General features: G+C 43.5%; 5 protein-coding genes across 5 annotated transcripts; 2 read left to right on the forward strand and 3 right to left on the reverse strand.

The window, feature by feature from the left end:
• Positions 1-425: 425 nt before the first annotated feature.
• LOC108009968 (solute carrier family 25 member 32) lies at positions 426-5,527 on the reverse strand. Its single transcript, XM_017074730.4, has 5 exons — positions 5,335-5,527; positions 2,943-3,096; positions 2,520-2,874; positions 1,884-2,029; positions 426-885 (listed from the first exon to the last, which is right to left on the reverse strand). Exons 1-5 carry the CDS (start codon positions 5,486-5,488, stop codon positions 726-728), a joined length of 969 nt encoding a protein of 322 aa, XP_016930219.2. The 5' UTR covers positions 5,489-5,527; the 3' UTR covers positions 426-725.
• A 129-nt stretch (positions 5,528-5,656) lies between these two features.
• Positions 5,657-5,797, reverse strand: LOC136116554 (uncharacterized). The gene has a single exon (XM_065863239.1). It carries the CDS (start codon positions 5,795-5,797, stop codon positions 5,657-5,659), a length of 141 nt encoding a protein of 46 aa, XP_065719311.1.
• A 3,862-nt stretch (positions 5,798-9,659) lies between these two features.
• unpg (homeobox protein unplugged) lies at positions 9,660-14,018 on the forward strand. The gene is made up of 3 exons (XM_017072605.4): positions 9,660-10,617; positions 13,225-13,475; positions 13,536-14,018. Exons 1-3 carry the CDS (start codon positions 9,777-9,779, stop codon positions 13,896-13,898), a joined length of 1,455 nt encoding a protein of 484 aa, XP_016928094.2. The 5' UTR covers positions 9,660-9,776; the 3' UTR covers positions 13,899-14,018.
• A 5,792-nt stretch (positions 14,019-19,810) lies between these two features.
• Gnptab (N-acetylglucosamine-1-phosphate transferase subunits alpha and beta) lies at positions 19,811-22,445 on the reverse strand. The gene is made up of 3 exons (XM_017072176.4): positions 22,253-22,445; positions 20,764-22,184; positions 19,811-20,704 (listed from the first exon to the last, which is right to left on the reverse strand). Exons 1-3 carry the CDS (start codon positions 22,341-22,343, stop codon positions 20,216-20,218), a joined length of 2,001 nt encoding a protein of 666 aa, XP_016927665.2. The 5' UTR covers positions 22,344-22,445; the 3' UTR covers positions 19,811-20,215.
• Positions 22,446-22,912: 467 nt separating this feature from the next.
• On the forward strand, positions 22,913-24,997 carry VhaAC45 (Vacuolar H[+] ATPase AC45 accessory subunit). Its single transcript, XM_017072141.4, has 5 exons — positions 22,913-22,981; positions 23,073-23,175; positions 23,247-23,349; positions 23,421-23,682; positions 23,757-24,997. The coding sequence occupies exons 2-5, from the start codon at positions 23,090-23,092 to the stop codon at positions 24,449-24,451; spliced, it is 1,146 nt and encodes a 381-aa protein (XP_016927630.2). The 5' UTR covers positions 22,913-22,981; positions 23,073-23,089; the 3' UTR covers positions 24,452-24,997.
• Positions 24,998-25,331: the final 334 nt, after the last annotated feature.

A 25,331-nucleotide genomic window follows, 5' to 3' on the forward strand; every position in this document is an offset into this window, starting at 1 on the left:
CCACTGAAGGAGCAACTGCGCATTAACTGTGTCATTTCTGACCTGTTCTTAGGCCAAGTGTGGGATGTGAACCTACAGAAGAACGAGGGTGTCGTAAGGGACATCATCATGGTGACCCAGGGCGAGATGGCACTGCAGGAGTTCCTCGTACAGGTGCGCGAGTCCTGGCAGAACTAACTGGACCAAGTTAAAACTGCCATCTTTGGCTGATAATTCGATTTTAATTTAGGCGGTATTTATTCAAAGCATGTAAAAAATATTGTCTTTCTACTCAATTTCACTGTGAATTCTTTTTAAACCTTACACAAACGGCCAGACTGTTTTATTTTTGTATGAAATTTAAATAACTAATTTACAACTATTACTTATTACAAATAATTCATTGGTATGGTAGTCATAACTTAGTCACGCAATTAAAGTCACTCTTTAGTTACAATAAATTTGGTTTATTTTCAACAATCAATACAGTTTCAAGTATATCTTTCATAAGGTTCCTTCGTATATAGCATACCAATGGCTTTTGGTTAGAATCCAATCAACAAATCCATGCTGGAACCCACTAGGAACAACAGTCTCTTAAATTAGTAGTAAGCTTAAGCTAAGAGCAGCTGCAGCTGCGCATGCTCAACATGATTGCAACTGCCCGATGACTACAAAGACATATAGTAATGTCACACAGAGGTAAGATATCTTAGGGAACTATGGCGAAACCCTGACGGGGGAAATCACACGCTCGCAGCTTCCTTCTCGGCCTCGATCCTCTTTCTCTTGGCCAGCAGGAAATGCGAGACGTTCTCGTACACAAGGAAGGTGATCATGCAGGCGGGAACCACGCGCGTCAGACTCGCCTGGAGACCCTTGTAGAAACCTTTGAAGCCCTCGAAGCTGCAAAGAAAACCAAAAGCGACGGGGGTTAGTGACTGTGAACCGAAAGCTACAACTACTTACAGTAAGCGCGCATTGGCTGTTTCAGATTAGCAAAGAGATTCTGCACAATTTAGGGGGTGACCGATGACTTAAGGAGCGGAAGGAGCAAGGACTACTTACTGAAGCTGCCCTGAGCCCCGAGCCCTTGGCCAAATGAAAGACGCTGGTTGGACGCGCTGACAGTGTTTGCTTTAGTTCGTTTCTTTGTTTTCTTTTGGGTTTGCCGTCGTGGCATTTTAATATAGCTAAGTGTTTTCGCATTCTCATCTCTTTTCATTGATTTCAATAAGATTGTTCCACTGTTTTGCTTAGTTGGGTTCACAATGCGTTCATGCTTATTTACATAAGTGTCAAGGTTTATCCTTAAAATTATAAACCATTTTCAAAATTATGAAGAATCTTTTTGCCAAAATGAATTTTTGTATCAACTAAACAGTAAACTGGTTTTATCTTGTGCTTACACAATTCCAAGCCATTACAAAATAAATAATTTAACTAAACTACGAACTAAATGTGTGTTTTTGTTTCTGATAAAGAGTGCAAGAAATGCGTCTCTGAAATTACATTTCATGGGCAGAGGCAATTTTTGCCGTGGCCTCAATCACATCGGTTACTTTCGAAGTTTTAGGAGTGAGGGATGTACAATAAACTAGTTATGGAATACACTTAAGGCTACGGTTAGGTGCTAGGACTACACCGATATCGAATTACAACAATAATACAGAATAAGTTTGTCATTTTCTGCTGTTAGCTGCACATCGGAGGAGACGAGAAAGATTCGTGTATTCTAGACGCTTAGCTTAAATTCTGTGTCAGATTCTAGGTTCTGGGCTCTAGTTTAATACTCCATCTAGCTAGTCAGCTTCTCCCAGATTAGCATGACCATGCAGATGTTGGGCGTGACGTGGACCAGGTAGGGCACCAGGCCCTTATAGAAACCGCGCATACGCTCGTACCTCCAAGTCTGTTTGATGCAGTCCCACGTGCCGTTGTAGCGGTGGTGGTGGTCCTGCAGCCTCGCCCGCACCACCTGGTACGGGTAGGTGGCCGCCGCCGCGATCAGCTTGGAGACGGCCGCGAAGGCCAAGTACTCGGTGGTGGCCTGTGGGAGAGGGAGCACATATTAGCGAGAGGAACAACGTTTATTGAATGGGTGCCAAATCGTAGCGACGTACAACCGGATATATTTGGATATGGTTGTGTACGGCAAAGAAAAAAATTTTCGGATTAAGAATAAGTTTGTCAGAAATAGGTACTTGATAAAAACATTTCTAGGAACCGCTTTTTTTTCAAGTCAATTTGATAAAAATTTGACGATTCATTCATATGAAAAGTCGATATGACTAGTCATTCACTAATTCTGGAAATATCTACATTTTAAATCAGGTTTTTGCGGCAATTCTACTTTAGTTACTTCATAGACTGAGGTATGGGGTCTGTTTCGTAATGAGAGGTTGTCAGATTTATGGCTGAAATATTTTGTGCTATTTATTTGACCGCTGCTGTCCACCCAATTTAGTATATTGCCGATGTCAACGCCACGCGCAACTTGGTCATGTGATGATTTGCTGATCTCTGATCTGCGTACTTACCAGCTTCGTGTCGATGGGGAGCTTGCGGTACTCGTTGTAGGCGTTCTTCATCTCCTCGTAGGTCATGAACTGAATGGCTCCGTGGGAGACGCCCAGCATGCCGGGCACAAAGCCGCGGTACAGGCCCCGCACTCCCTCCTCCTTGTAGATCTGGCCCAGGGCGTGGATCATGCCCTTGTACTCGGCACTGCTCGCGGCATCGCACTGCAGGCAAAGACGCGTCTTCACCACCCAGATGGGGTTGGTCAGCAGGAGGGTGAGAGCTCCGGACTCCGCAGCGGCCAGCATGTGCATCGCGGGACCCAGTGGCATGGTGGTGTTGCCTCCCTGGATGAACGTCTTGATGGTGTTATAGCTAAAAAAGATATTTCCAATGTTGTTTATTATTGTTATCTCTGTTTATACGCACAGCGGAGTACTCACAACATGAAGTACAGGCCCCAGGAGGAGCCCGATCCCCAGACATTGGGGGTGACGCCCTTGTAGAGTCCACGGAAGCCCTCCTGCCGGAAAATGGTGGTAAAGGCGCTGCCCAAACCCCGGTATTGCGGCACGGTCGCTGTCCGGCCATCGTTGACTGCAAGTGGAGAAGATATCACGCTCGTTAGTGATAAAAACGTCTAGACATTTTGGCCTTGGGGCTGGCACGTTTATGGATACTGGCACTAAAGGGTCTGCGTCAGGAAATACGTCACTTTCTGAGTATTACTCTGCACCTAGGCAACTGTACGTCTGCGGGAAAATCAGCTGTTGACTCCAAAAAGCCCAGGCCCGTGGCCAAAGTTGTTTTCGCCGAAAACAGATAGATAGCGTTAATTGCCAGCGGATGCGATAAGCGGGGAGTGTCGGAATCGAGCACTCTACTTGTTTTCGCGTCCATTAGCAGCTACCAAGCTATTTATACGGGACTACATATTCTATATGAGTAGGGCAATCATAAGATCTGGCCTGACAACAGCAACAGCCAGAAGAAAGGGGCTCGTCTTTGCTGCTGGACTATTTTTAGCTGCCCCACGGCTGACCTTGAAACGGGACTGGACAGTCCAACTAGCCGCTGCACTGGGGGGGATTAAGATGAACCACATTGGTTTTGGGCAGGGGCAGAAGCACAGTAATGAGTTTTTCGACATGCACTCGATATAGTCGCTGCGATAAGGTCGCAAGTGCTGAATCAGCCAACTTCCCGCTTGGCAACAGTGCAAACTCGTTTTCAGCCATTGGATCGATCGGATCTGGCGCTTGTGCCACATAAACCGGACAGTTGCCGCTGAAAGTTGCCGTTAACAAAGCCAACCCAATGTACAGTCAAGTCAAGTGGTCACGTGATTCAAAACGAGCAAGAGCAGAAAAGCAAAAGCAAGACAAACGGGTTTCGTTTGGCCAAAATGCGTCATCGCTAAAAAGGCCTTGCGCAAGTCAATAGAAAACAGCTGTTGCCAAATCGAGTACCCACAAGATTGAAGGAGGTTCCCAGCGGGTAACCACATCATACCTTAGGGTCCCTTACCATCCCACCTTGGGTTCGCTTTATCAGCTTACAAAATTCGCATGGTGTGACTTTAATTCACATAAACAACTTGGCCTGTTATTGTTTACATATCATTTTTCTGGTGAATTTACATATTGACTCTACTGCTTTGGCGATTTTAGCGCTGAGCCGGGCAAACTGGACGGCAATAATATTTAATAAACAAGAAACCCGCTCCGTTTGTTGTTGTTTTGGTCTTTCGAAGCAGACTATACGGAAATGTTGTTCACGTATTTTGCGCGTGAAGCGCATTCGAGGCCAAACATAAGTATGATTCAGATCCTGATTCAGTACAATAATATAGTTTTTAGCAAATGGCACATAAACAGCCGATTAATAAATGCCCGTATCATATCTGTATATCAAAGGTTGATGGCCAATATTGATCTTTGTACCAGGCGGTAAAAGTAAAAGCGAGTAAACAATGCGAACTGCTGTTAGCCAGTTTCCTGCCCACAATTTCCAGATTAGACTAATTTGAGTGTTTTGAGCCAATTGTCAACAAACTCATAAATTCGTTCTATCTATCACATAATGAGAACTAAGTTCACGTGCCCGTGGCCCCAATCTAGAATTGTTTATGTGTGAAAACTCGAGCGTCACTTCTCGAACACGCATGCTTCTCAAATTTTCCATGGGGAAAAAGAATAAGAATGAGTGTAGCTTCTCGGATACGCAAGCGTCTCAAATTTTCCATGGAAAATTTGTAAAGCAATGCGCAAACACAACGCGAGCAGCGAATAAAGTGCAATAATAATCTGTAGCCAGACTGGCGGCATTTTCCTCGGCACGTGCCGGGGGCTCTTCAATACACTACACACTGCAAAGCTATTGAGTAAGTTTAACACTGACTATACAGTTTTTCTTATCATTCTACAGCTTTCTATTATGTCTGAATTCTATTTTAGCAACAGCTTAAAATAGCAAAAAATATTGTGATGATTAAAGTGGGAAAACAAAGTGTTATGCAAAGACCAGGAATATTTGCAAGCTATTATAATAATAATATTGAATTGTGTTCTAATAACTTAAGATCTTTTGAAAAATGTAAGTACTTAGCGTGGACTGTAAGATAAAATAATATGAAAAGTAAAGAACACAATAAATTAACCCTTTCATAATTTGAAATAAAATATTGAACCCATTGCTTCACTTTTCTACTAATTTACCTATACTATGTACTATATATAATAGGTATAGGTAAAAAAGAAAATGCTGTTCCTAGGGCACATAAACAGCTTTTTCCCCCGTGTAGAGTGGAATTCCCTGGGCGGATGGATGACTCACCTGCGAATCGAATCTTGATCAGATCCAGGGGGTGTAGGATGAGTGTGGACGCCACTCCGCCGGAAACTCCGGCCACCATATGCTCGTACTTCACATGGGCGAATACGTTGAATTTCTTGGGACTGCCCGTCGATGGTGCTTTAATCGGATTCATTGTGCGATTTCTTCTTGGTTTCTTGTGCGCTTCTTCTGTATTATTGTTGCTATCGCAGGGCTTACTCGCAGCCCTAGGTGAAATTCACTTGTGCTATCGTGAATTATGCTAAATCTACGTGCTATTTACACTCTTTGGCTTGGGGGTTTGTTGATAAACGGGCGCAAATCAAAGGAAATCGCTCGCCGAATTTATCTTGTTGCTAGGCGCACAGTTGTTGTTGTTGTCGCTGCTGCTGCTGCTGTTTTTGTTGCTGCCGCTGCTACAGTTGGAACATTTCTGCCTTTGCTTTGTTGTTGCCCAGCTCATATTTTCACTCGTTTGTTGTTGGTGGACCAGACTTATTGATTAGCAAACTTCTGCCTCACTCGATTTCTCCCTTTCCAGAATGCTGATGAAATAATCGCTCCGCAAACGTTTTATTTTCGTATTATTTTGGCTCGCCCATCGGTTTCTTATGTAATGCCAAACTGGGAGACGGGCTGGGTAATCGCTCTGGCGGGTTTACCTGGCTGACAAGCGACTGATTAGCGCACTGCAATTAATAAGCAAGCACGTGTGGCAGCAGTGGAAATTAAGTAACAAGTTTTCTACGCGGGCAGCGGACGAATGCGAATAGCAAGCTTTATAAAAAACGAACAAATCAACAATGTGACCGCGGAGCTATCGATGAATTATACCGTCCTCTGCAAAGAAATACCGTTTTTGGTATTTAAATATATCGAAAATATACCAAGCACCCACGGAGCTAACATGGTTTTTGTCTCGGGTGAACAGCTTCAATGGTTTGAGGCTTCGCTAAGCGGAAAGAAAGTTGGCAACGCGACTTTGGCGGGTAACCTTTTTATTTAAAAGCTTTGGGTGGCAGTAATCACCTATTTTATGAAAATGAAGAACAAAGTATGAATTTACTAAATCCTTGAATTGTCTTTATTAGGAGACCGACTTTTCTCTAATCTGTTATAACTTTTAGTACTGGTAAATTTTACTTAAGTATATTTTATGTGTTTTTTCAAGCAACTTAAAAAATTAAGTTTATTTTAAATAAATGTTAAGTGAATATACACTTGCTTACGATACATATAAATGTTACATTTTTAAGCTAAAAACTTTTAAAAGGACATATTTTTTAAGTGCACTCATAAAAGTATTTATAAGAATATAAAATTTTCTTATGTTTAAAAATTAAAAAATCTCTATTTGGAGAGTATTGTGTTCGAAATAAAGTTTAAGTCGATTTAAGAGTAGTTTTTAATACAGAGATTAAACAAACAAAAGGAACATCCAGTGTCTATTTTACATTGCTTAATGGTAAATAATATGTGTCAATACCTATGCGTATAAAATTGATACCCACACTTTTATTTCTTTAGAACATTGAATCCTTATTATTAAAAAACAATAGGGCAAAAACAAAAAGAGCAAAACTAATCCAAGTTATTGGTCTTTTGCAAAGGCATTGCCACTTTTCCCACTTAAAAACCTTGATTAATCACCGTGAAAGTCAGTACAACTTATTCCCATGCACAGGCATTCGCGATCTATTGAATATTCGATGAGTGGTCATGCAATCGAAAGAACGTTAATTACTGAATAAACCATGCTTGCCCACAAACGAGCATCGACAACTGTAATTTGCCTTCGATATTCCAATTAAATTGTGTAAACAATTTGGCATAAGCCAGAGGTCCTTAATTACAGGCCAGGATACAGGTAGAACGCTTCGGGTCGAGGGGGTAAAATGACACAATTACGGAGTAGCTATAACCATCCGTCGGAGCCGAGGTAACGCCGCAAATTGAGTGGGGGCGTGGCCATTGTTGGGTAAACATCGAACAGCTATACGTAGTATCCACCTCTATGGGTCCGTGTTCTGCGGTCACGGGAACACATGTTCGCCTTCACAGCCCGTCGAATGCCATGAAATTTTAATTTTCATTAGTCGAACGATGTAATTTAGAGACCGCAGACTGCGAGCAATTCGTGGTACTTAGTTGCAGATACTTTTGTATCTCATTATACGTCTCGATAAAGCTTTAATTATGTTCGTTTTGTGCTGTGTGCGCATTTCTTTGGCACGGCTATGCCAACAATTCGCAACAATTTGTCAGTAAATAATTTCGAATTGTTCTCCGTCTGCGGGCAATCAAAAAAATCTAAAAAACGCGCTCGCTCAAACGAAAGAGAGTGCAGATACGATTGTATCTGTATCTGTATCTTTTGGTTTCTGCTGGCTGCACATGGGATTGGGGATTTCGGACTGGGGATTGGGGACCACGGATTGGGGATGAGGAATGGGGCTGAGTGTCAACAGCGCTCTGATTTATTCGAGCGCATTCAACGCTTCGTTGCATTTCGTTAATTTGCCCGTTTTCCGCTGCCAGCAGAGGAGCAGCCCAGAAATATTTACCCACACTCGGCGACCGTCTATGAGGATCTGATCCCGATCCCCGCCCATACTTGACAAACTGCCAAAAGTACTAAGGAAAACCCAAGAGCTTTCATCATAATCAGAAAACCAAAATTATCAACGAGCCGCATAATTATATTGTAATTTATGCCGCTGTCGAATTTGTTAAAATGTTTGCTATGTTCGCTGCTCGTAAAAGATTTCAAACACCCAAACGTGACCAATGCCAATTTGCGTTCCAATCAATGGTCGCTTCGTCTTTTATGGCCAAAAAGTTGGTCAATTATGATCAATTAAGCCATACACATGCAAATTATTGCCACCTGCTGTGTGAAAAAACGTTCGGCATATCAAATATGGAGGCCTCAGGGGAATTCGGGAACGGATATGCATAGACCTACAGCGGATGTAGGAAAATAGTAGAACCATCTGCATAGCGGGGAAAGTGGAGTCATGACTGTCAACGATTTTTATCTAGACTTTGTGAAGTTATTAAAGCTATTCCTTTCTTAGGTACAACCATTACCGTACAGTTATTGTCCAAATTTATTGAACAGAACAGAATATCTTACTATTTCTTTGAATTATGGTTGGATTAATTCGATCAGAAGATGTTTAGAAGATAAAATCTCTAAAAGACATATATTCTTATTTTAAATCAATAATATTAAGACCTTTTTCTATATTTTGAGTACAAGTATCAAAAATCCGAAATCAATATTCGTTTTAGATTCTTTAAAATTAAAAAAATCATTCAACATTATCTTGTTTATAGGAGTTCGGAGTAATAGACAATTTTTTTAAATTTAGAAATAAATTATTTCATTTAGTAAGATTGATTAATTTGAACACACTTGCTTTGGGAATTTAACATTTTCCTAATTCTGTAAAAATAATCGCCATTAACTCCAAGCTTTTTAAATTCACGGGGACTATTCTGAATATCATAATTAATAATCCGAAAATGATATTATATTCTTGACATAATTTACTGATATGAAGATTCCTTGAAACTATATTTTATTAGGATTAAGATTATAAAAATCAATAATCCAAAAATAAAATTCATAGTAAAACAGTTGTTAAAATGATATAAAAGCCTCAAATTGAAACCCTAGCCCCCAGTAAACCTCCCTAAATAGCACCTGTCTTAAGTAGATGCACCCCCAAATGGGAGTGCTTGATTTAGAGATGTGTTTACCGCAGATATGTAACTAAATTGCAGATACAAATCGGTGAGCAGACACTCGAGTGTCTGCTAATGATGCCCAACAGCCACACCCTCCGGCAACTGACGTTTGAATTTAAATTGGTCACTAATACGCCTCGCGAGGACCCCATCCCGATCGCCATCGGGCCGCCTTCCTCCAAAGAAGCCCCATTCCGGGAAAGAAGAGTAGAGGAGAGGAGCTAACGATGACGGCGCATTAATGGCAGGGCGTTCTCCTCGGCAGTTCGGCGATGTCTGATTACCGAGCGATTCGAGCAGAACGCAATTAGGAGTGGGTGATGGGGCAATGCGGATGTTGAGGATGGTGGGGCCTCGTCTGCTCCATTGCCGGAAACTGGTTCGCCGGCCGCACCACCCGGCAATTAGCCGGGAACCAATCAGGCTGCCCCGCCAGACAGAGACACCAGCAGCTTGTCATGCGCCATATTGAAAAGTGGGAGGAGCTACTATACAACCACATGCCGCCTTTGTGGTGGTTGCTCAGCGCCCCTGAATTTCGACTTGGGTGTACGTGATGTCTGCTGCAGTTTGTCAGTTGCTCGCAGATCTCTGAACGGTTCACTGCGTCGTGTCTGCTTCGAATTGAAAGCCGTTTAAATATCTAGAAAATACAATTAGATTAGAAAGTGAATTACTGAGTGGGCAAAATGGAACGGCCGGCCCTGCTGCAGAATGGAGAGATGGGGGATAACTCCGCCACCACGAGACTGGTCAGCAAGCCCTTCCCCAAACCCTTCTCCATCGAGAGTCTGATTGCCAACCAAACACCTGCCAATGCTGCTCCACCATCGCCGCCCGAGGAGCGGGATCAGGAGCAGGAGCCGGAACAGGAGCAGGAGCTGAGTGCCCGGGCCATGGTGGCCAGCTCCGCCCTGGGCCTCACCCAGTTCCCGCTCTACAATCCCTGGCTGCACGGCTACTTCGCCCAGAACCACGAGAGATTAACGCATTTAATTGCCGGCGGCTGCTACCTGCCCTCCAATCCAGCTAGTCATCCGGTTGGGCAGCAGGCACAGCCGCAGGTGCAACCACCGCCACATCCAGCACCACCACCACCGCCACCACATGCCTTGGAGAAGCAGCTTCCACCCAACTTGCCGCATCCGCTGGATACGCGTTTCCTGCCCTTCAATCCCGCCGCCGCAGCCGGAGTTGCGCCCACGGATCTCAGCTACCGGCGCCTGGCCGAGCTCATGAACCAGGACTACGTGCACAGCCTGAGCGTCCATGCCCGACTGCAGCACATGGCCGCCGCCGGCAGGATGCAGGAGGAGCACTCGAACCACGTCCTGGGGCAGCTCCAGGAGCCGTCGCCCCCGCAGGCCCACTGCTCGCCAGCCAAGTCCGGCAGCCGCAGTCCCGCGGAGCCCACCCTGGACGTGGGCATGGACGAGGACTTCGAGTGCAGCGGCGACTCCTGCAGCGACATCAGCCTGACCATGTCCCCTAGGAACTACAACGGAGAGATGGACAAGAGCCGCAATGGAGGTGGGTAATAATAACAAAAACGTTATTGGAATAACTTATCTATCAATAGTTTTTGGGAACTAAAATAAAAGGTTTTCTAAAACACAAGTTATTCCTTGACTATCTTTAAAGGTCATAGAATATTTAAATACAACTTAATTTAACTAACCTAACCTAACCTAAAAGTCAGTCTAGAAAAGTATAAAGGAACAAATATTTTAAACACTGGTTGGATAATATGAGGCTTAGGAATTTTTTTTGAGATCTAACTTGGTTTAACTTCTATAACTTGGTTTAAATGGTAAATTTAAAGTATAGTTTAAAACTTTTTCTAAGATTAACAAGAGGTGGAGAAAACGGTCATTAGACTAATAAGCAGATAGGCTAATTAAGAGATCTTATTTCCGTTAAAATAAATAGATAGATTGAAAATATGAACTTTGAATCACTTATTAAAGTTTAATATTTTGTAACAAGTAACTGGTGAACCAGTTCTAATTTTCGATCAACAATTTGCAATCTTTTTGTTGGTTAAGGGACTTAATTTATACTTTAGAATTGACAAATAGAATTTTTCTTTTATCAACTATGACTGCTTAAACATTTCTTGAAGGGGCTAAAAAATACATATTTATGAAAAATATGATATGAATGGTCATGAAAATAGGTTGGTCATTGTTATATCGGCTTTTGTAAAATAGTGATAATTGTGTCCACGTTTAGTGATCACTGATCATTGATTTTCTTTATTCATTTTGCAAATTTAAGAGCATATTTATAAAAGTGGTGGTGTTAACTGTGTGATTGTGGTGTATTAACAGTTTCACAGTATTGGGAATCTGATTCGTTAATAAATCATTCAAGCAAAAGAAATGTATGCTGGATTAAACACCTGTTAAGCCCCTACCTTTCGAATGGAAGCTTATTCAAAATGTTGCGTATAAAAAGTATGCTACAAAAAATTTGTCCCAAAAACCAAACAATCAAGTCTCGGATCCTCTGCTAAGGGTACTCCTTATAATATCATATATTATAGTATACCATAAAAGTATATTTAGGAAATAGCCCGTGAAATGATATTAGGAAGTTCGAGCTCTTTCATAGACCCTTCAACTCCTTTAAATCCCTGTCCAGTCTTGCGGTTTCCCATTTTGTCGAGTGATGTTGTCACGGTAATTAAAATTGAAGCTGCCACGTCATAATCAAAATTAGCATAGAATGCATTAAGACCCAATGTTTGATGTCAATCAAAGCAGTGAAAAGTTTTCACAACTCCGACTTCGGAATCCCGACCCGACACTCGACCACAATGGAAGAGCAGAGCGACTGGAGTGCTGACGTTTTGACAATCGCAACGATTTAGTTTGGTCATTCGAATGGAATGGAAGCGTAGGACTGGGACTCCCAGCCACCTCGCGCCACAACCATAATCATCCGAGGCCCCCTGCCTGGAAACTGAGCCATCCGTGCCATAATCAATTTGCCAGCAGAGCTGTAAAGAGCGCAACAAATTCCCGACTAATATATTCATAACCGAATTCGAGTGGGCGACGGTTATGGTGGGGGTGTGCTTGGGTTAAGGGAGTTACATGGGGGTGGTTGAATGGGTGCTGTCAGGACGAACAAGGGGATCAGAAACGCAGATAAATCAGTGACAGCGGGCACTTTTGAAGCGTGTAAGTGTTAAAAAACCGCTTAACCGTGTACTCAAAATTAACAGGATCTGGTGGGGGGGAGGTCATATGTCTTGGGTGCGCAGATGTCACCCTCGTTCGCATCTTCATTCTCCTCGAATGGGGCATTTAGCTTTTACGCTCAACTTGTGTCCACCCAAAACAAACCGATTATGTTTCGAGTATTCCTGATGACTTCTCATATCTTCTGGGAATGGGGCAGCCTTCAGACACATGTATCCAGTTATAAATAAATATGTTTGCCACAAGTTATGGCACGGGCCATTTGCGCCAGAAGTCCGAACTCGTTAGGGCCCCATTAATGGGTGTCTTTAAGAGAGTGTCTTGAGCCCGAGGAGAATCAGCCAGGATGTGGGCTGGACCGAGGCAGCATTATTTAACGCAATGTGTTGGATTGACATTCTGAAGAGAAGAGACTAAACTATACACAACACGAGAGATATCTCGAGAAATATTTTTGTGTGAATTAATAAATCATTTATAAAATGTTCGGTCTTTAAAATATTTTTGATTAAGAATTCATGAACAGGAAGTAAACTCAAAAAAAGATTGATCGATGCCCTAACCCTTTACCTTTTTAAAGCACAGTTTAATTATAAAACATACATTTAAACTCTCGATTATCTTAATTATATACATTTGTAGATAACGGCTTTAATCCTATCCCAAATGTAAACTGAGAGAACTCTGCTGTTCTCATCTAAGTTTAAAATGTTCTTAAACATAGAACAACACTTTTTGAGTTAAAAATGTTGTCAATGTTTTTGAATCAAATCGAATTTGTTCTAAAAATGTAATTTAATATATATATTTGGTGTAAAAGAGATTATATTTTACCATTTTACTTTTTGAAATCCTATTAATTCTAGAAATGCATTGTGATATTTAAAAATATGTATTGTATGTATATTGTATGTATTTTATCCTATTTCAGCCTATACCAACTCGGACAGTGAGGACTGCAGTGATGATGAGGGTGCTCATTCTCGGCATGAAGGTGGTGGTATGGGTGGCAAGGATTCGCAGGGCAATGGCTCCAGTTCCAGCTCGAAGTCCCGTCGCCGGCGGACAGCCTTCACTTCGGAGCAGCTGCTGGAACTGGAGAGGGAGTTCCACGCCAAGAAGTATCTCAGTCTCACGGAGCGCAGTCAAATAGCCACTAGTCTTAAACTAAGTGAGGTTCAGGTAAGATAGCTTTTAAATAAGAAAACAGAACCTTAGCTAACGATAAATCCCATCGAATAGGTTAAAATCTGGTTTCAAAACCGACGAGCCAAATGGAAAAGGGTCAAGGCAGGACTCACCTCCCACGGGTTGGGTCGGAATGGAAGCACCAGTGGCACCAAGATCGTGGTGCCCATCCCGGTGCACGTGAACCGGTTCGCCGTGCGATCCCAGCACCAGCAGCTGGAGAAGATGTGCCTCAGCGGACCGAAGCCGGATTTGCGCAAGAAGCTCTCGACGGAGGCGATTGGAGGATTCGAGAAGTTCAGTGGTGGTCTCAATGGTCCGCCACCGCCTTCAGGAGGAGCTGTGGGCTTGGGAGTGGGAGTGGGAGTCGGCTTGGGAGTGTCCACGCCCCTTTCACTCGCCAGGAGTATCTATTGATGGAGTTGGACTCTTAAAGCGTACGAGTGTATATACCTAAGGAGGCAGTTCCGCTGCAAACGGAGTTTTCTTTTGTAAATAAACGAACAAAAAATCAAATGCAAGTAAATGTGTATTCTTTATCAAACAAAATATTTTCGTTTTTACCAACACAATAAAAAAAGAATGGGAAAGAGAATATTCAAATATTTATTTTTTTATTTATTATTAGTCCACATTGAATAAATCCTTTTCTGGCTACAATTAATTAACTTAAAAAGTTTTCTAAACACTATTTAAACCATATTCCCTAAGGTATTGCTGAGCATATCTTTCTTAAATTATTCAAATATTAAATCAAGCGATTGAATATGTTTTGAAAAAATGTTGGAATGTATTGTATTGAAATATTTAATACGAAACTTAAAATATCCAAATATCTAGTATAACTTTAACATTATTTTTTCAGTGCAGCTTACCTTAGTTAATAACACGCCCTTCATTTATATTGTCTGAATGAAAGCTATATAAAGACATCCTTGGTACATTTTCTGGAAAAATTGGTTACTCATGAGTTCCTTCAGTTAAAATCATACAACAAAATAATATATACTTTTAAGGTTTTTTTAAATTTTAAAAATCATAGGAACTCTACAGATAGGAGCAATATCATTTGAGAAAATACGAATAAAGGACCCATATTGGTAAACATTCCTTGTGCCACTGACCACATGAAGGCACATAAATCCTGCTGGCCCAAAAACACGCCCATTCAGGAGGCGGAAGTCGAAAGCCACCAGGAGCCACTTAAGGGACCCGGCACAAATCTCGTCTCGATGTCAATTGGAACAATTAAACTGCCAATTTGTGCGATTTAGCACGGCCCAAAGTGGCCGTTTGGAGTGTCAAAAATCGAGCGTTGCAGTTCGAGTTCGGGTCGATTTATCCGTGGCTAATTTTTGTAATTTAACGCACCAAATTTTCATGAAATGGGAATCGGGGATCCTAAGATTCCTTATAGAGAGAGGGAAAGAGAGAGCGAGGACCAGCAATCACTCCAGGTGTCTCACGTGTCACGCCTCTTTGGCTGACTGGGATGCGGATCCTGAATCCAGGACTCTTCCCTCATGACTTATTAGCATCAGGATCAGGATCTCCCTCCCTTTGTGTGAGTTTTTAATTGCATTAGCGACTTATTGGCTGCCTCCTGACTTTTGTTTGTTGTAACTCCCCTGCTCGCCCCTCTCCGCTCTCGACTGCCTAATTGTGCCGGGCTGGCTGGGAAACCCACCCCAGGGAAAGGGACTCGAACTGGGAAAAGGACCCCTTGCCATATCGGTATCGGTATCACCCTCGTGTTTCGTTGCTCGCAGCTTTATGTTGGGACACGCCTCCAAGCATGGGTTTGTATTATTGCAACACTTTGCAGGCAATTTGCTGCCGGCTGCTGGATGGCCGGGCGATGTTCTTTTGGAATCCAGAATCGGAAGCTGGAACTCGAGAGATGGGAGCTGACTTTGCGGCAAATGAACAAAGTGCGGCAGGATCGGCTAGGTTGGTTCAGGAGTGAGCTACATTGGGAGGGTATCAAGGATGTGGGTATTTAGAATGTCTTACGAAAGAAACTCATAAGCAGTAGCAATTGATAAACAGTTTCTTCTAGATGTAAGCCCTATTTGATTTTACAATGTGTTCTCCAATTTTCGGAACCTGTTCTAGTTGGTAAGGGATAATGTTTAAAATTGTAAATATGCTAAGGGCTTTACAAACTGGAGAATGGAAAATTTTAAGTTAAGATTGTCAGACTAAACATTCCTACACACAAAAAATGATAAGTGTTAAATTTACCATTACAGATAGTTAGGTAACTGTAGAAAAAAAATTAACAGTTAATCAGCTATGGCTTTGGTTACTATTTAATAGTAAACCTACCATAAAATGTTAAGTAGTGTGTATTTTGTTGCTGGGAGAGTAACTATTTCGTTGTTTAAATTGATAGTTCTATGGGTATTAATCAATGTACACCTTAAGTTTTAATTTTGTATGACTTGTAAAATTGGAAAAATATAAAACAGTTCCTCTATTAATATTTAAATATATATTTACTTAAATAAAACACCTAGTTCCTAGCACATTAGTAAAATCCAGCTAAGTTCTAACTATTTTCTGTAGTGCACTAGCAATTCGTTGAGGCCAAACCTCCAAGTCATCATCATCAGAATCAGCCACCTCTGATTGCTTCTATGTAGTTCCATGTTGTATAGTACTTTTCGCCTTTTGCCGGAGTTGCCTTTGTTGTAAATTATATTGCCATTAATTACGCGGGGATTTGTGTCGCCCAGATCGGTTAAGCGACCGTAAGGCAGCACGTTAAAAATCACTTTAAAATCATTAAAAAGTGGGTATGGGAGGTAAGGAAGTCAGCGAGGTATACCCTCTATACAGATTCAAATCCGGATCCTGCGAGCGGCGAAAGGGGGTCATAGTTGAATGCAGGGCTTTAAACGGACGCCCATAAATCAAGCCAGAAATGCGCGCTGTCATAATTTGTCAAAAGGCCGGGACACGCCCACTTTTGCAAAACACACATGTGGCGGAGGGAATTTGTCCGGGTTTCGCTCGGTTAGCGGCAAGTTTGTTGCCATGTTGCCATGTTGCCATGGCCATCAGCGGACTTCGCAGGCCTTCAAAGGCACCGAGGACGACTCATTACAGTGCACTTGTCAACGGCGGGAATATCTCCATGAATTAACTGCCCATGAATTGGCTGCCACTCATCAAGAATCGGCGGCAATCAGCGATGTAAACGGCCTGTAAACGAGGGGGGCTATCCAGGTTTTTAAGGGGGTTTGGGGGTACTACTGGCATTGCCATGCGATCTGTCAGTCCCCACAGACGGACGATCGGGCACCCACGGCTACGATCCGCCGGTTGAAATTCCGCCGAAGACAGAATCGAAAAAAATCAAAACGAAAATGCACTCACGCACCTGAATCCCAAATCAGCGGCTGCGATGACGATCCGTCAGGGCGGACAGGCGGCAGCTACCGGCGGCAGTGCATTTGGGTATTCGCTTTTGGGAACGGGGCAGGTCGAAACGGTAGCAGAATGGGTATATCAGTGGAGTTGGAACCCTACGAGGCAATGTTATTTATAGGAAATTCATATATCCTGACTAATTGACTTTATATTTTGTTAAGTACCCTAATGACCCAATTTATATACCCATTCGGGGCTCCATTTTATTTTCTCTTCTGTTTTTATAGATTTGCTTGGGATTACGTGAAAATGTAATCTCTTAATATCCTGTAGAAAGTTTTTAAGGAAAACATTTATGAATGCTTTGATCTACAATCATATATGGATATGCCCCAAAATTTTAAACAATTATTTTATTACCATAGATGTTTAAGATAACAAATTGGTCTTCAGTCTCTCAAGTATACTATCTATATATAAATTATATTGAAGTACGGATATTCTTTCTTTAATATGGTTGACTAAACTTTAGATTTTACAAAGGTTTAAACTAAGCCACAACCTTCATTTAATTGTTAATGATGCAGAAATGTTTTTTATGTAATAATGCAAAAATACTATACTATACTATTTAAGAAATTAACAATTTTGACCGCTTTTCTAGAAGTTATGTTACACCTAAAAACTTTCTAGTAAATCTGATATATGTATTTCATATTCCTTCGCTTTATGTCTAGGGTATATTTGTGTACTATCCCCTTTACTGCCTACTTCACTCTCATTGGTTTTCGTTTTATTTGGTGAATTAATTAATTACCATTTTATGATTTTATTAATTTTCAATACCAAGACATAAAGCATGCAAGCGGCGGCCGTTCTGACTGTCTCCCCAGCCCCATCCCCATCCAAACCCCCCTTCATCAGAGCCAGCCCCTCTCCATTGGCCAGTGTCGCCGGTTTCTGTCCGCCGATGTCCATCGCCGTCCGTCCGTATTCCAATTCCCATGGCTTATGGGCACGTACCGCTGAGCTCGTAATAATAATGAATGTAAATTGCCGCAATGAACGATTTAATGTCTTAATTCTTTATTTATACTGCAGTTTCATACATGTCGCTGCAGTCACGCCCCCCTGTTCTCACCCTCCCGTGGGGGCGGTAGATATTCGGACAATTTGATAATGATTATTACTATATGCAGCGGGCAACAAACAAAGTGCCGACCGCATGAATAATGCAATAAAGAAAAATAGAATAATGCATTTTGAAAATATTATAGAAATGCATATTTGAATTGATCAATTTTCAAAAGACTTTTCGCGGCTACTTTCTGGTCACGAAGGAAGCCGTTTGTCAAACGGTGTCCAATGATTTCGTGCCAGCCAATTAAATATAAATATATTACATCCATCTATCCCCATCCCAAGAAAGCTAAACGTTTCGGGGAAAAATATTAGAAACGGGTGTCCAACTGTCTGGGATTTGGTCAACGCGTCGGCACTTCTGAGGATTAGGTGGGGGTTTGGGTTCTTGGATGGTATGGGATAGATCGAATCTGATGGGACCTGAGAAAGGAAGTACCCACGGAAGATCGAGTGGGGGCTTGGATAAGAAAAGATATCATACGACATCCTTAAATTGACTTGAAAAGTATTCCAAACTTCTATAATGTTAATATAACTCGAATATACAGTAAATTATATAATATGAAATTGAGAAACCATTCACTGACAACAGGATATAGATAATTCCTCTTTAAAATCAGGTCTGTTCCGATCCCACACACATTCTTCCCCTTTATCTTTTGCATAATTTGGCAAAACGATCAGGCATTCATCAAAGAACCGAGCTCTGCCAGCCCACGATCACTTCCGCTCTGTGGTAGATCACATAAGACCAAGAATCGAGTTTAGGGACACCATAAACCATAATAAACCAAATTGTGGCGTGTGCACGTATTTCAGGTCTGAATCCGAATGTCTGGGTGGCCCAACTAGAGATCATTTAGAATGAGTTACGAGGCCAGAATGCGGCTAGGCCTACGTGTCCTGTATATAGGGACTCGTTTAGAACGTAGAACTCAGGACACACGTGCAGATAATTGATAAGAGATTGTATCAGATAGGATCTGAGCCGAGCTGCTGTTTTGGGTAATTGATATTCTTGTCCATCGCAGGACACAAAGGGAATGGGAGAACTCCCGCTGAGCCACTTCGATATAGTAATTTGACCCATGATATTCCGACCAGTGGGGTAAATAACGGCGGACGCAATTTATGCCACAGCATCCGGATAGGTTACACCCACTATATCCCCATCCTCTTGAGCACTTCATGAGTTGGCGAAATAAAACGGCAAATCCCATGAATGCCGAATAATAAAAAACCAAGATGTTCCTCGCAAAAAGAGCAAATCATCATCATACATTGGGGAGCTATCGCCCTGGCCCGTGCCACGCCCCCAAAAGGGGACCAAGGAGACCCGTGTCAGTCTGTCTGGACTCGCTCCAGTTCCGCCCACCGACTTCCGGCCCGCAAAGTGCGGAGTCTGGGTTTTTTGTGGCCATCGTTCCAAGGGGGAGATGGGCGTGGGTGGCTCCCTTCGTCCGTAATTACAAACCACCCACTGGCCCCTGGCCGTAAGCGTAAAAAACCGGGCGAAAATGTGATGACGTAGTTAGAGTGTTTGCGAGCCACCAGTGAATTGTTTGGCAACGCCCACCGCTCAGCGGGTGGTCAAAATTTGCGGTAATCATCGACGCGCCAGGGAGCCCGTAGTCCAAACTCCGGAACCGATGCTAAGTGCTGCCAGCAATCTGTAGTTTTGGACAGCAGCCAACCAATAAACATAAAAAAACTAATTTAATAAAGCCTCTATGTGCGAATGTTTCCTAGTTCCAGAGCAGCGGAAATCAATACAGAATATATACATATCCTGCTTAGATCGAAGAACATACTTGCTTTTAATGGAGTTTACACCATCAATTGGATATATTTATATAAAAAATTATCTTTAAACGATCATAAGTTCGACTTACGTCTTGGAATATTCAGTACTATTCGAGAGACAATATCAAACAAAGACTTGCACTTGGTATGATGAACTTAAGTGGTATGAAATTCAACCTAAAACAGTTCGACTGCTAAATAACAAAAGATTCTACAAAATTTCACTAGGTACTCACACTTATCGACTAATCTTAAAAGTAGCCTCTAGCATGCATCTAAAGAACTAGAAAAATAGCCTTACATATGGCCTACAACTAGATTTGACTATGATCGCTTGCAGAAATGGCCGATATACATAAATGTTCACAACATATCACAACATTGCGGAAGAGAGAATTTCCCAAAGATGACACCTACAAGCGCTGCACACAGCGCCTCACAAACTTGGCCTTGTGGTGGCACATAAAACGCAGCAGAAAGATGACCAGCAGCAGAGTCACTCCATACCCAATCACTAGAACGGCGCGCTTCCTTCGCTTCCAGCGCTGATAGTCCCGCCAGGATGCGTATCGATTGCGGAATTGCGGAGGCAGCTCGAACTTGCTGCGCCTCGGAAAGAAGGACAGGTAAAAATCCTCCAGCAGGTGTCGTACCATCGCGTTGTCTTCCCGCCTACTAGCATCCATATTGTCATTGATACAGTTGAACTTGCGCGGATTCCGGCGCAATCGGTCTAGAGATTCCACCACATCAGTAAGGTTCGAGGTGAGCATCATAAAGTTGCTGTGCGAAACTCTCTTGGGGCTGACATGGAAGTGATACTTGGGTCGAACGGCAAAGTTAGCCGCCAAAGCTTCAGCCAGAAGCGAACATCTCACTACCAGATCTCTGGTGATGGTGGGCTATTGGAATAGGATTAAACTGTTAAATTAATTCTCTGAGATATTTGATCTATACCAACCAAATTTGAATCCTCATATCGCTCGTAGACCAGCGTGGAGTGTTCAACTGTATCAGCCTTTGTACTCATGCCCAGATTCCTAGTGCAATTCTGAATTACCTCCTCGAAGTATCGCATGGCTGACCAGTCTAGTGGCGGCGGATAAATGCGTGTGAGAAAGGTACGCACCTCCCTATCCGACCAGGTGGCCGAACCATCGGTGTCGAACTCGTCGAAGATCTCCTCCACACCCATCACCTTCGTTTCGCTCATCAGGAAGGAGTAGTAAGCAAAGGCGAACTGCAAATCTGTAGCGGACCGAAAGCGCTGACGGGCCGTGCTCTGAACCTGTTGGCGGAAACGTCGCTGCATGGCCTCCATAATATCCTTGTCGATCAGGAAACCCACGTGAGCTAGAACATGACGGGCCTTGAAGCCATAGACTCGATTAAGCAACATATTGGTGGCAATAAGCGAGTGGGAGTATATGTTGGTGGATGATTGGTACTCCTCTTTGGGAACTGTACTCCGTTGGGTAGTCGGTGGCTCGGAGCTAGTAGCCTCCATTTCGGGATTCAGCGACATAAGTTTGGCCCGGTTAAAACGCTCCACAATGCGACGGAGTTCTTTGAGTGTGGACACATTACGGTGGCGCATCACTTCCTTGAAATTGGCCGAGCTGCTCTTGAACAGCTTTTGAAGGCCCACGTGAGGGAAGCGATGGACAGGAGTTTTTGGTACAGCGACGGGTTCCACTTCGAGCACCTCCTGGCTTTGTGGAAAGACGTGGGAACCGTCCGCTGACTCAGTTTCGCTACAGTCTCCTCCATCGAACTGGCAGGCATCGATGTTGCAGTGCCGATCGCAGGCTCCATCTCCTATGTACGTCCACGGGCAGTCCAGGGCGCAATCGGGTACCATCCAGGCCTGGTACACGCGCACTCCCTCGGCCTCTGTATACAGATCCTCTGGATAGAGGGGTGCTCCCAGGAATATGTCATCGTTGAGGTAGAGAAACCTCTTGGACAGCTTTGGTATGCGGTGCAGGAATGTCTCGATGGCCGAGCTGGAGAAGGTGGGCAGCTGGGCGGGATCGGGGGCCAGCACTTCGTGTGGCACCACTGTGACCCTTTCGTAGCTGAGATCCAGCCAATTGGGTATCTGGCCATTGGTCACTATGTAGACGTGCCGGATCCAATTGGCGTGCTTCTCCAGCGATCTCAGGGAGTAGCGCAGCTCATTCTTGTCATCGAATCGCGAGGGATCGTGTTTAAAGTCAAATCGCCGGATGGACTCAATGAAGTTGGGATCCGAGCCGTTGACCCAAGTGTAAACCGCATCGATTGCGCTGCAGGAGCTGCTGGAGTCGCCGGTGCTGCCGTTCTCAGACGCGGAGAGATAGTTAAAAGCTAGCCAAATCCCCAGGCAAAGTCCTCCAAAACCTGGAAGTTAGTAAACCCTAAATTAGTTAAGTAATAGAAGAGGTTTGGGTAGGTATGGGGAAACTCACCCAGGAGCAGCTGCAGCTTCCTGCGGGACTGCAGTCGCAATTGTTCGATGACACGCCGCATCCTTCGCGGCCAGCGGCGACGCAAGCGCATCCTCAGGTCCTTAAATGGCACATTTCATTCATTATTCCCGCAGAAAAATCATAACAAAAACTTTGTTTTTCCTCGGGAAAAGTGTGGCCGTGGCGGGAGTGACTAAAAATACCACAAAACTCCCGGGTTCAGGTAATATAAATAAGATAAGTTAATCAGATAATAATTCAAATTGTTGCTCATTTGAAATAGAGCTTTTGTTAATAAATCAATTAATATAATTCTTAAATTTTGAATTGAATAGATGTTGATATATGCAACAGGCGGAACTTCGGAACTAGTTCAGTTTACTTCCGCTAAATGGAAGGGTGTGTGTCTATGCTAAGGGTGCACCCAAGGTCGCCACCTAATTTCATATTTGAAATACTCTAATAAGTTTTAATTAAATGAAAGTATTAAATGAAATTTTAAAATGTAATGATTACAGAACCCTTTATAAATTACCATAATTTGTGTAAATATTTTGTTCAGTATTTTATTAATCCCATTTTTTCAGCATGCCCTGACAACCCTGCGGTCAGCTGGTGCGCATCACATGACCGTCATAAGGTTTTTTTCTCACTGGAATAGGCGACGTCGTGCAGCAAAGCGAAAATTTTCACCACCATTTTTCGTTTGTAGTTTCAGTTCACTTTTCGGTTGGTTTCTAGTGCCTCTTGTGTTCCCCTTGGTTCTTAACTTATGCGTTCTTTGTTTTCCTTTGTTTTTATACCCGTAAAACCCACGAAGTAAGCGGATCCAGCGAGATGTTGTGGAAATCGCTGATTGCGTTGTGCGTCATTGGGGCCGCCTTGGCGGAGCAAACGCCCGTCTTTCTGTGGGGAGCCAACAGGTGGGTTTGTTTAGCTACTGCGGTGATCCACCAGTTGAATGTGTCCATAATGCTAACCCCTTGTATCCCAGTGTGGCGAAGCCCTCCCTGAAGACGGTGCCCCAGGCGGAGTTCGCCGAGCAGTTGGCAACGTTGCTGGAAGATCACATGGTTGTGGCCTTCGAGGAAAATGGCGTAAGTGCTTGAGTACATAGCGTACCTGTAAGAGATAACTTGAACTGTGAATTCCCTCGGTACCCACCCAGCTGAGCAGCAAGGACTTCCTGTGCTCCAACTCCCAGTCGCAGTCCTGCTACGCCCAGCTGCAGGGAGTCAGCCCCAAGACCTACTACACCAGCGTGGAGAACCCCTCGGAGGCACTGCGTTCGGTGGCCGCCAAGCGAGAGCACAACACCATCGATGCCAGCGGAAAGCTGACCACCCCGGCCAAGTGCTCCGTGGGCACGGCCCTCTTCGTGAGCTTCGAGGATGCCGCCGAGAGCCGGGAGTCCAACCTGGAGTCACATGGTGGGTGACCTTTATCAGAAAACAGTCCGTGTGACACACTTATTTTACGTTGCTTACATTTCAAACTCCTCCAGACGCCGCCATCGCCGCTATCAGCAAGCAGTTCGAGTGCAAGGTGGCTTATCTCTACCTGGCCGCCCCCTCCACCGCCCCCGTGGTGCAGCGTCGCACCCGCCGTGACACGGCTGCCACCACCGGTGGAACCATGTGGTACGTCGGCAACCAGTTTCAGATGTTCTACACCGCCCTGCTCTACAACGGTAACCCCGTTACCGTCACCGGAATCAAGGTCACCAACTCCTCCACCCCCTCTACCAAGTTCTCCGTTGAGCTGGCCACAAGTGATGCCGCCAAGCCAATCACCTTTGACATTCTTTATGATGGCGGCTACTTTAGCGTAAGCAACCTGGCCTACGACGGCAGCAACTTCCGCTCCACCGGCGTGAACGCCCCCACCACGTTCTCCTTCTCGTGCGGCAACCTCACCCTCGACTCGACGGCCGTCAACAACATGTACAACACCCTGAGCTTCAAGTCCCTGCAGCTGCAGGCTCCCTTCGATGCCACCTACAAGGATAACTTTGTCTTCGGCGATTCCTGGGACTGCGTGGGCTTCGTGACGCCCGGCATCCTGATGGGTCTGTTCGTGGTCGCCCTGCTGCTGGTCATCATGTTCGTCGGCGTCTGCTGGATGATGGACATCAACACGATGGACCGCTTCGACGATCCCAAGGGCAAGACCATCACCATCAACGCCGCCGCCGATTAAGCGGGCTGGCTTCATTAGTTCACACCTTATTTGATTGTTCAATGCGCACTCAATATTCATTCCTTTATTCCTTCAGTCTATCCACATGTATTTGTAAACGAATCAATACTTAATACCGTAACCACATAACACATAACATATAACCGGGAAATTAGTCCTCACAATTTGTATCGTATCTGTAATTTTCGCCGGCAAAGACCAGTTTTCGTTCAGCATCAATAGCGTGGCTGGTTCTTGTCGCCGAAAATTGTCTGAGGTTTTGCTTGCACCGACTTGGCATCCAGTATTTCATTTAGCATAGCCCCTAAATGTCGTAAATCGAAGGAATTATAAAAAGACGCACATGTGTGTGTACGAAGTTGTGTGTGTGTGTGTATGCCCATGGGCAGTGAATCCAATTTTGAATATATCTAAGTGTTTTATAGTTTCTTGTTTGGCGCAAATATGCGAGACTAATTTATGCCTCTGTGTGATAGTTTGTCATTTGTGCAACCCTCCTGCTCGCAGGCCCAACGAAAATAAAGTTTTTTTCAATTGTGTTACAAATGGAAAGTTTTTACTGGCGATGAGTCGAAGATTCGATGCCCTTTTTTGGATTAGTTAGCTTATGGATGATACTTTTTGGAACATATTTCCCTTTTATATCTTTTGAAATCACTGAAAAGGTATAATATTTCTTTAATAATAAGTTAAACTATACATAAGTTAATTTTTATGTTACAAAACACAGCCGATAAGATTCAGTTTTTGACTGGTATTCAAATAGTTGATAACAACTTTTCCTGTAGCTTGTTTTGTAAACAATTTCAATTGAATTCTCTGGTCGTGTTGGGCGGAAAAAGTCATGGAAACAAATCAAAAGTTAAATGGAAATTTATTG

The sequence above is a fragment of the Drosophila suzukii genome, chromosome 2R (genome assembly GCF_043229965.1).
Source record: "Drosophila suzukii chromosome 2R, CBGP_Dsuzu_IsoJpt1.0, whole genome shotgun sequence".
NCBI classification, from domain to species: domain Eukaryota; kingdom Metazoa; phylum Arthropoda; class Insecta; order Diptera; family Drosophilidae; genus Drosophila; species Drosophila suzukii.

Excerpts from the sequence above, each read along its gene's own strand:
- Gnptab (XM_017072176.4), bottom strand. The coding sequence starts at position 22,343 with ATGCGCTTGCGTCGCCGCTGGCCGCGAAGGATGCGGCGTGTCATCGAA. Across the intron at positions 22,185-22,252 it reads GAAGCTGCAGCTGCTCCTGG|GTTTTGGAGGACTTTGCCTG; the intron begins GTGAGTTTCCCC and ends ACTAACTTCCAG. Across the intron at positions 20,705-20,763 it reads GATATGAGGATTCAAATTTG|CCCACCATCACCAGAGATCT; the intron begins GTTGGTATAGAT and ends CTATTCCAATAG.
- unpg (XM_017072605.4), top strand. The coding sequence starts at position 9,777 with ATGGAACGGCCGGCCCTGCTGCAGAATGGAGAGATGGGGGATAACTCC. Across the intron at positions 10,618-13,224 it reads GGACAAGAGCCGCAATGGAG|CCTATACCAACTCGGACAGT; the intron begins GTGGGTAATAAT and ends ATCCTATTTCAG. Across the intron at positions 13,476-13,535 it reads TTAAACTAAGTGAGGTTCAG|GTTAAAATCTGGTTTCAAAA; the intron begins GTAAGATAGCTT and ends CCCATCGAATAG.
- VhaAC45 (XM_017072141.4), top strand. The coding sequence starts at position 23,090 with ATGTTGTGGAAATCGCTGATTGCGTTGTGCGTCATTGGGGCCGCCTTG. Across the intron at positions 23,176-23,246 it reads TTTCTGTGGGGAGCCAACAG|TGTGGCGAAGCCCTCCCTGA; the intron begins GTGGGTTTGTTT and ends CTTGTATCCCAG. Across the intron at positions 23,350-23,420 it reads TGGCCTTCGAGGAAAATGGC|CTGAGCAGCAAGGACTTCCT; the intron begins GTAAGTGCTTGA and ends GTACCCACCCAG.
- LOC136116554 (XM_065863239.1), bottom strand. The coding sequence starts at position 5,797 with ATGAGCTGGGCAACAACAAAGCAAAGGCAGAAATGTTCCAACTGTAGC.
- LOC108009968 (XM_017074730.4), bottom strand. The coding sequence starts at position 5,488 with ATGAATCCGATTAAAGCACCATCGACGGGCAGTCCCAAGAAATTCAAC. Across the intron at positions 2,030-2,519 it reads TCCCCATCGACACGAAGCTG|GCCACCACCGAGTACTTGGC; the intron begins GTAAGTACGCAG and ends CCTCTCCCACAG. Across the intron at positions 886-1,883 it reads TGCATCAAACAGACTTGGAG|CTTCGAGGGCTTCAAAGGTT; the intron begins GTACGAGCGTAT and ends TTTTCTTTGCAG.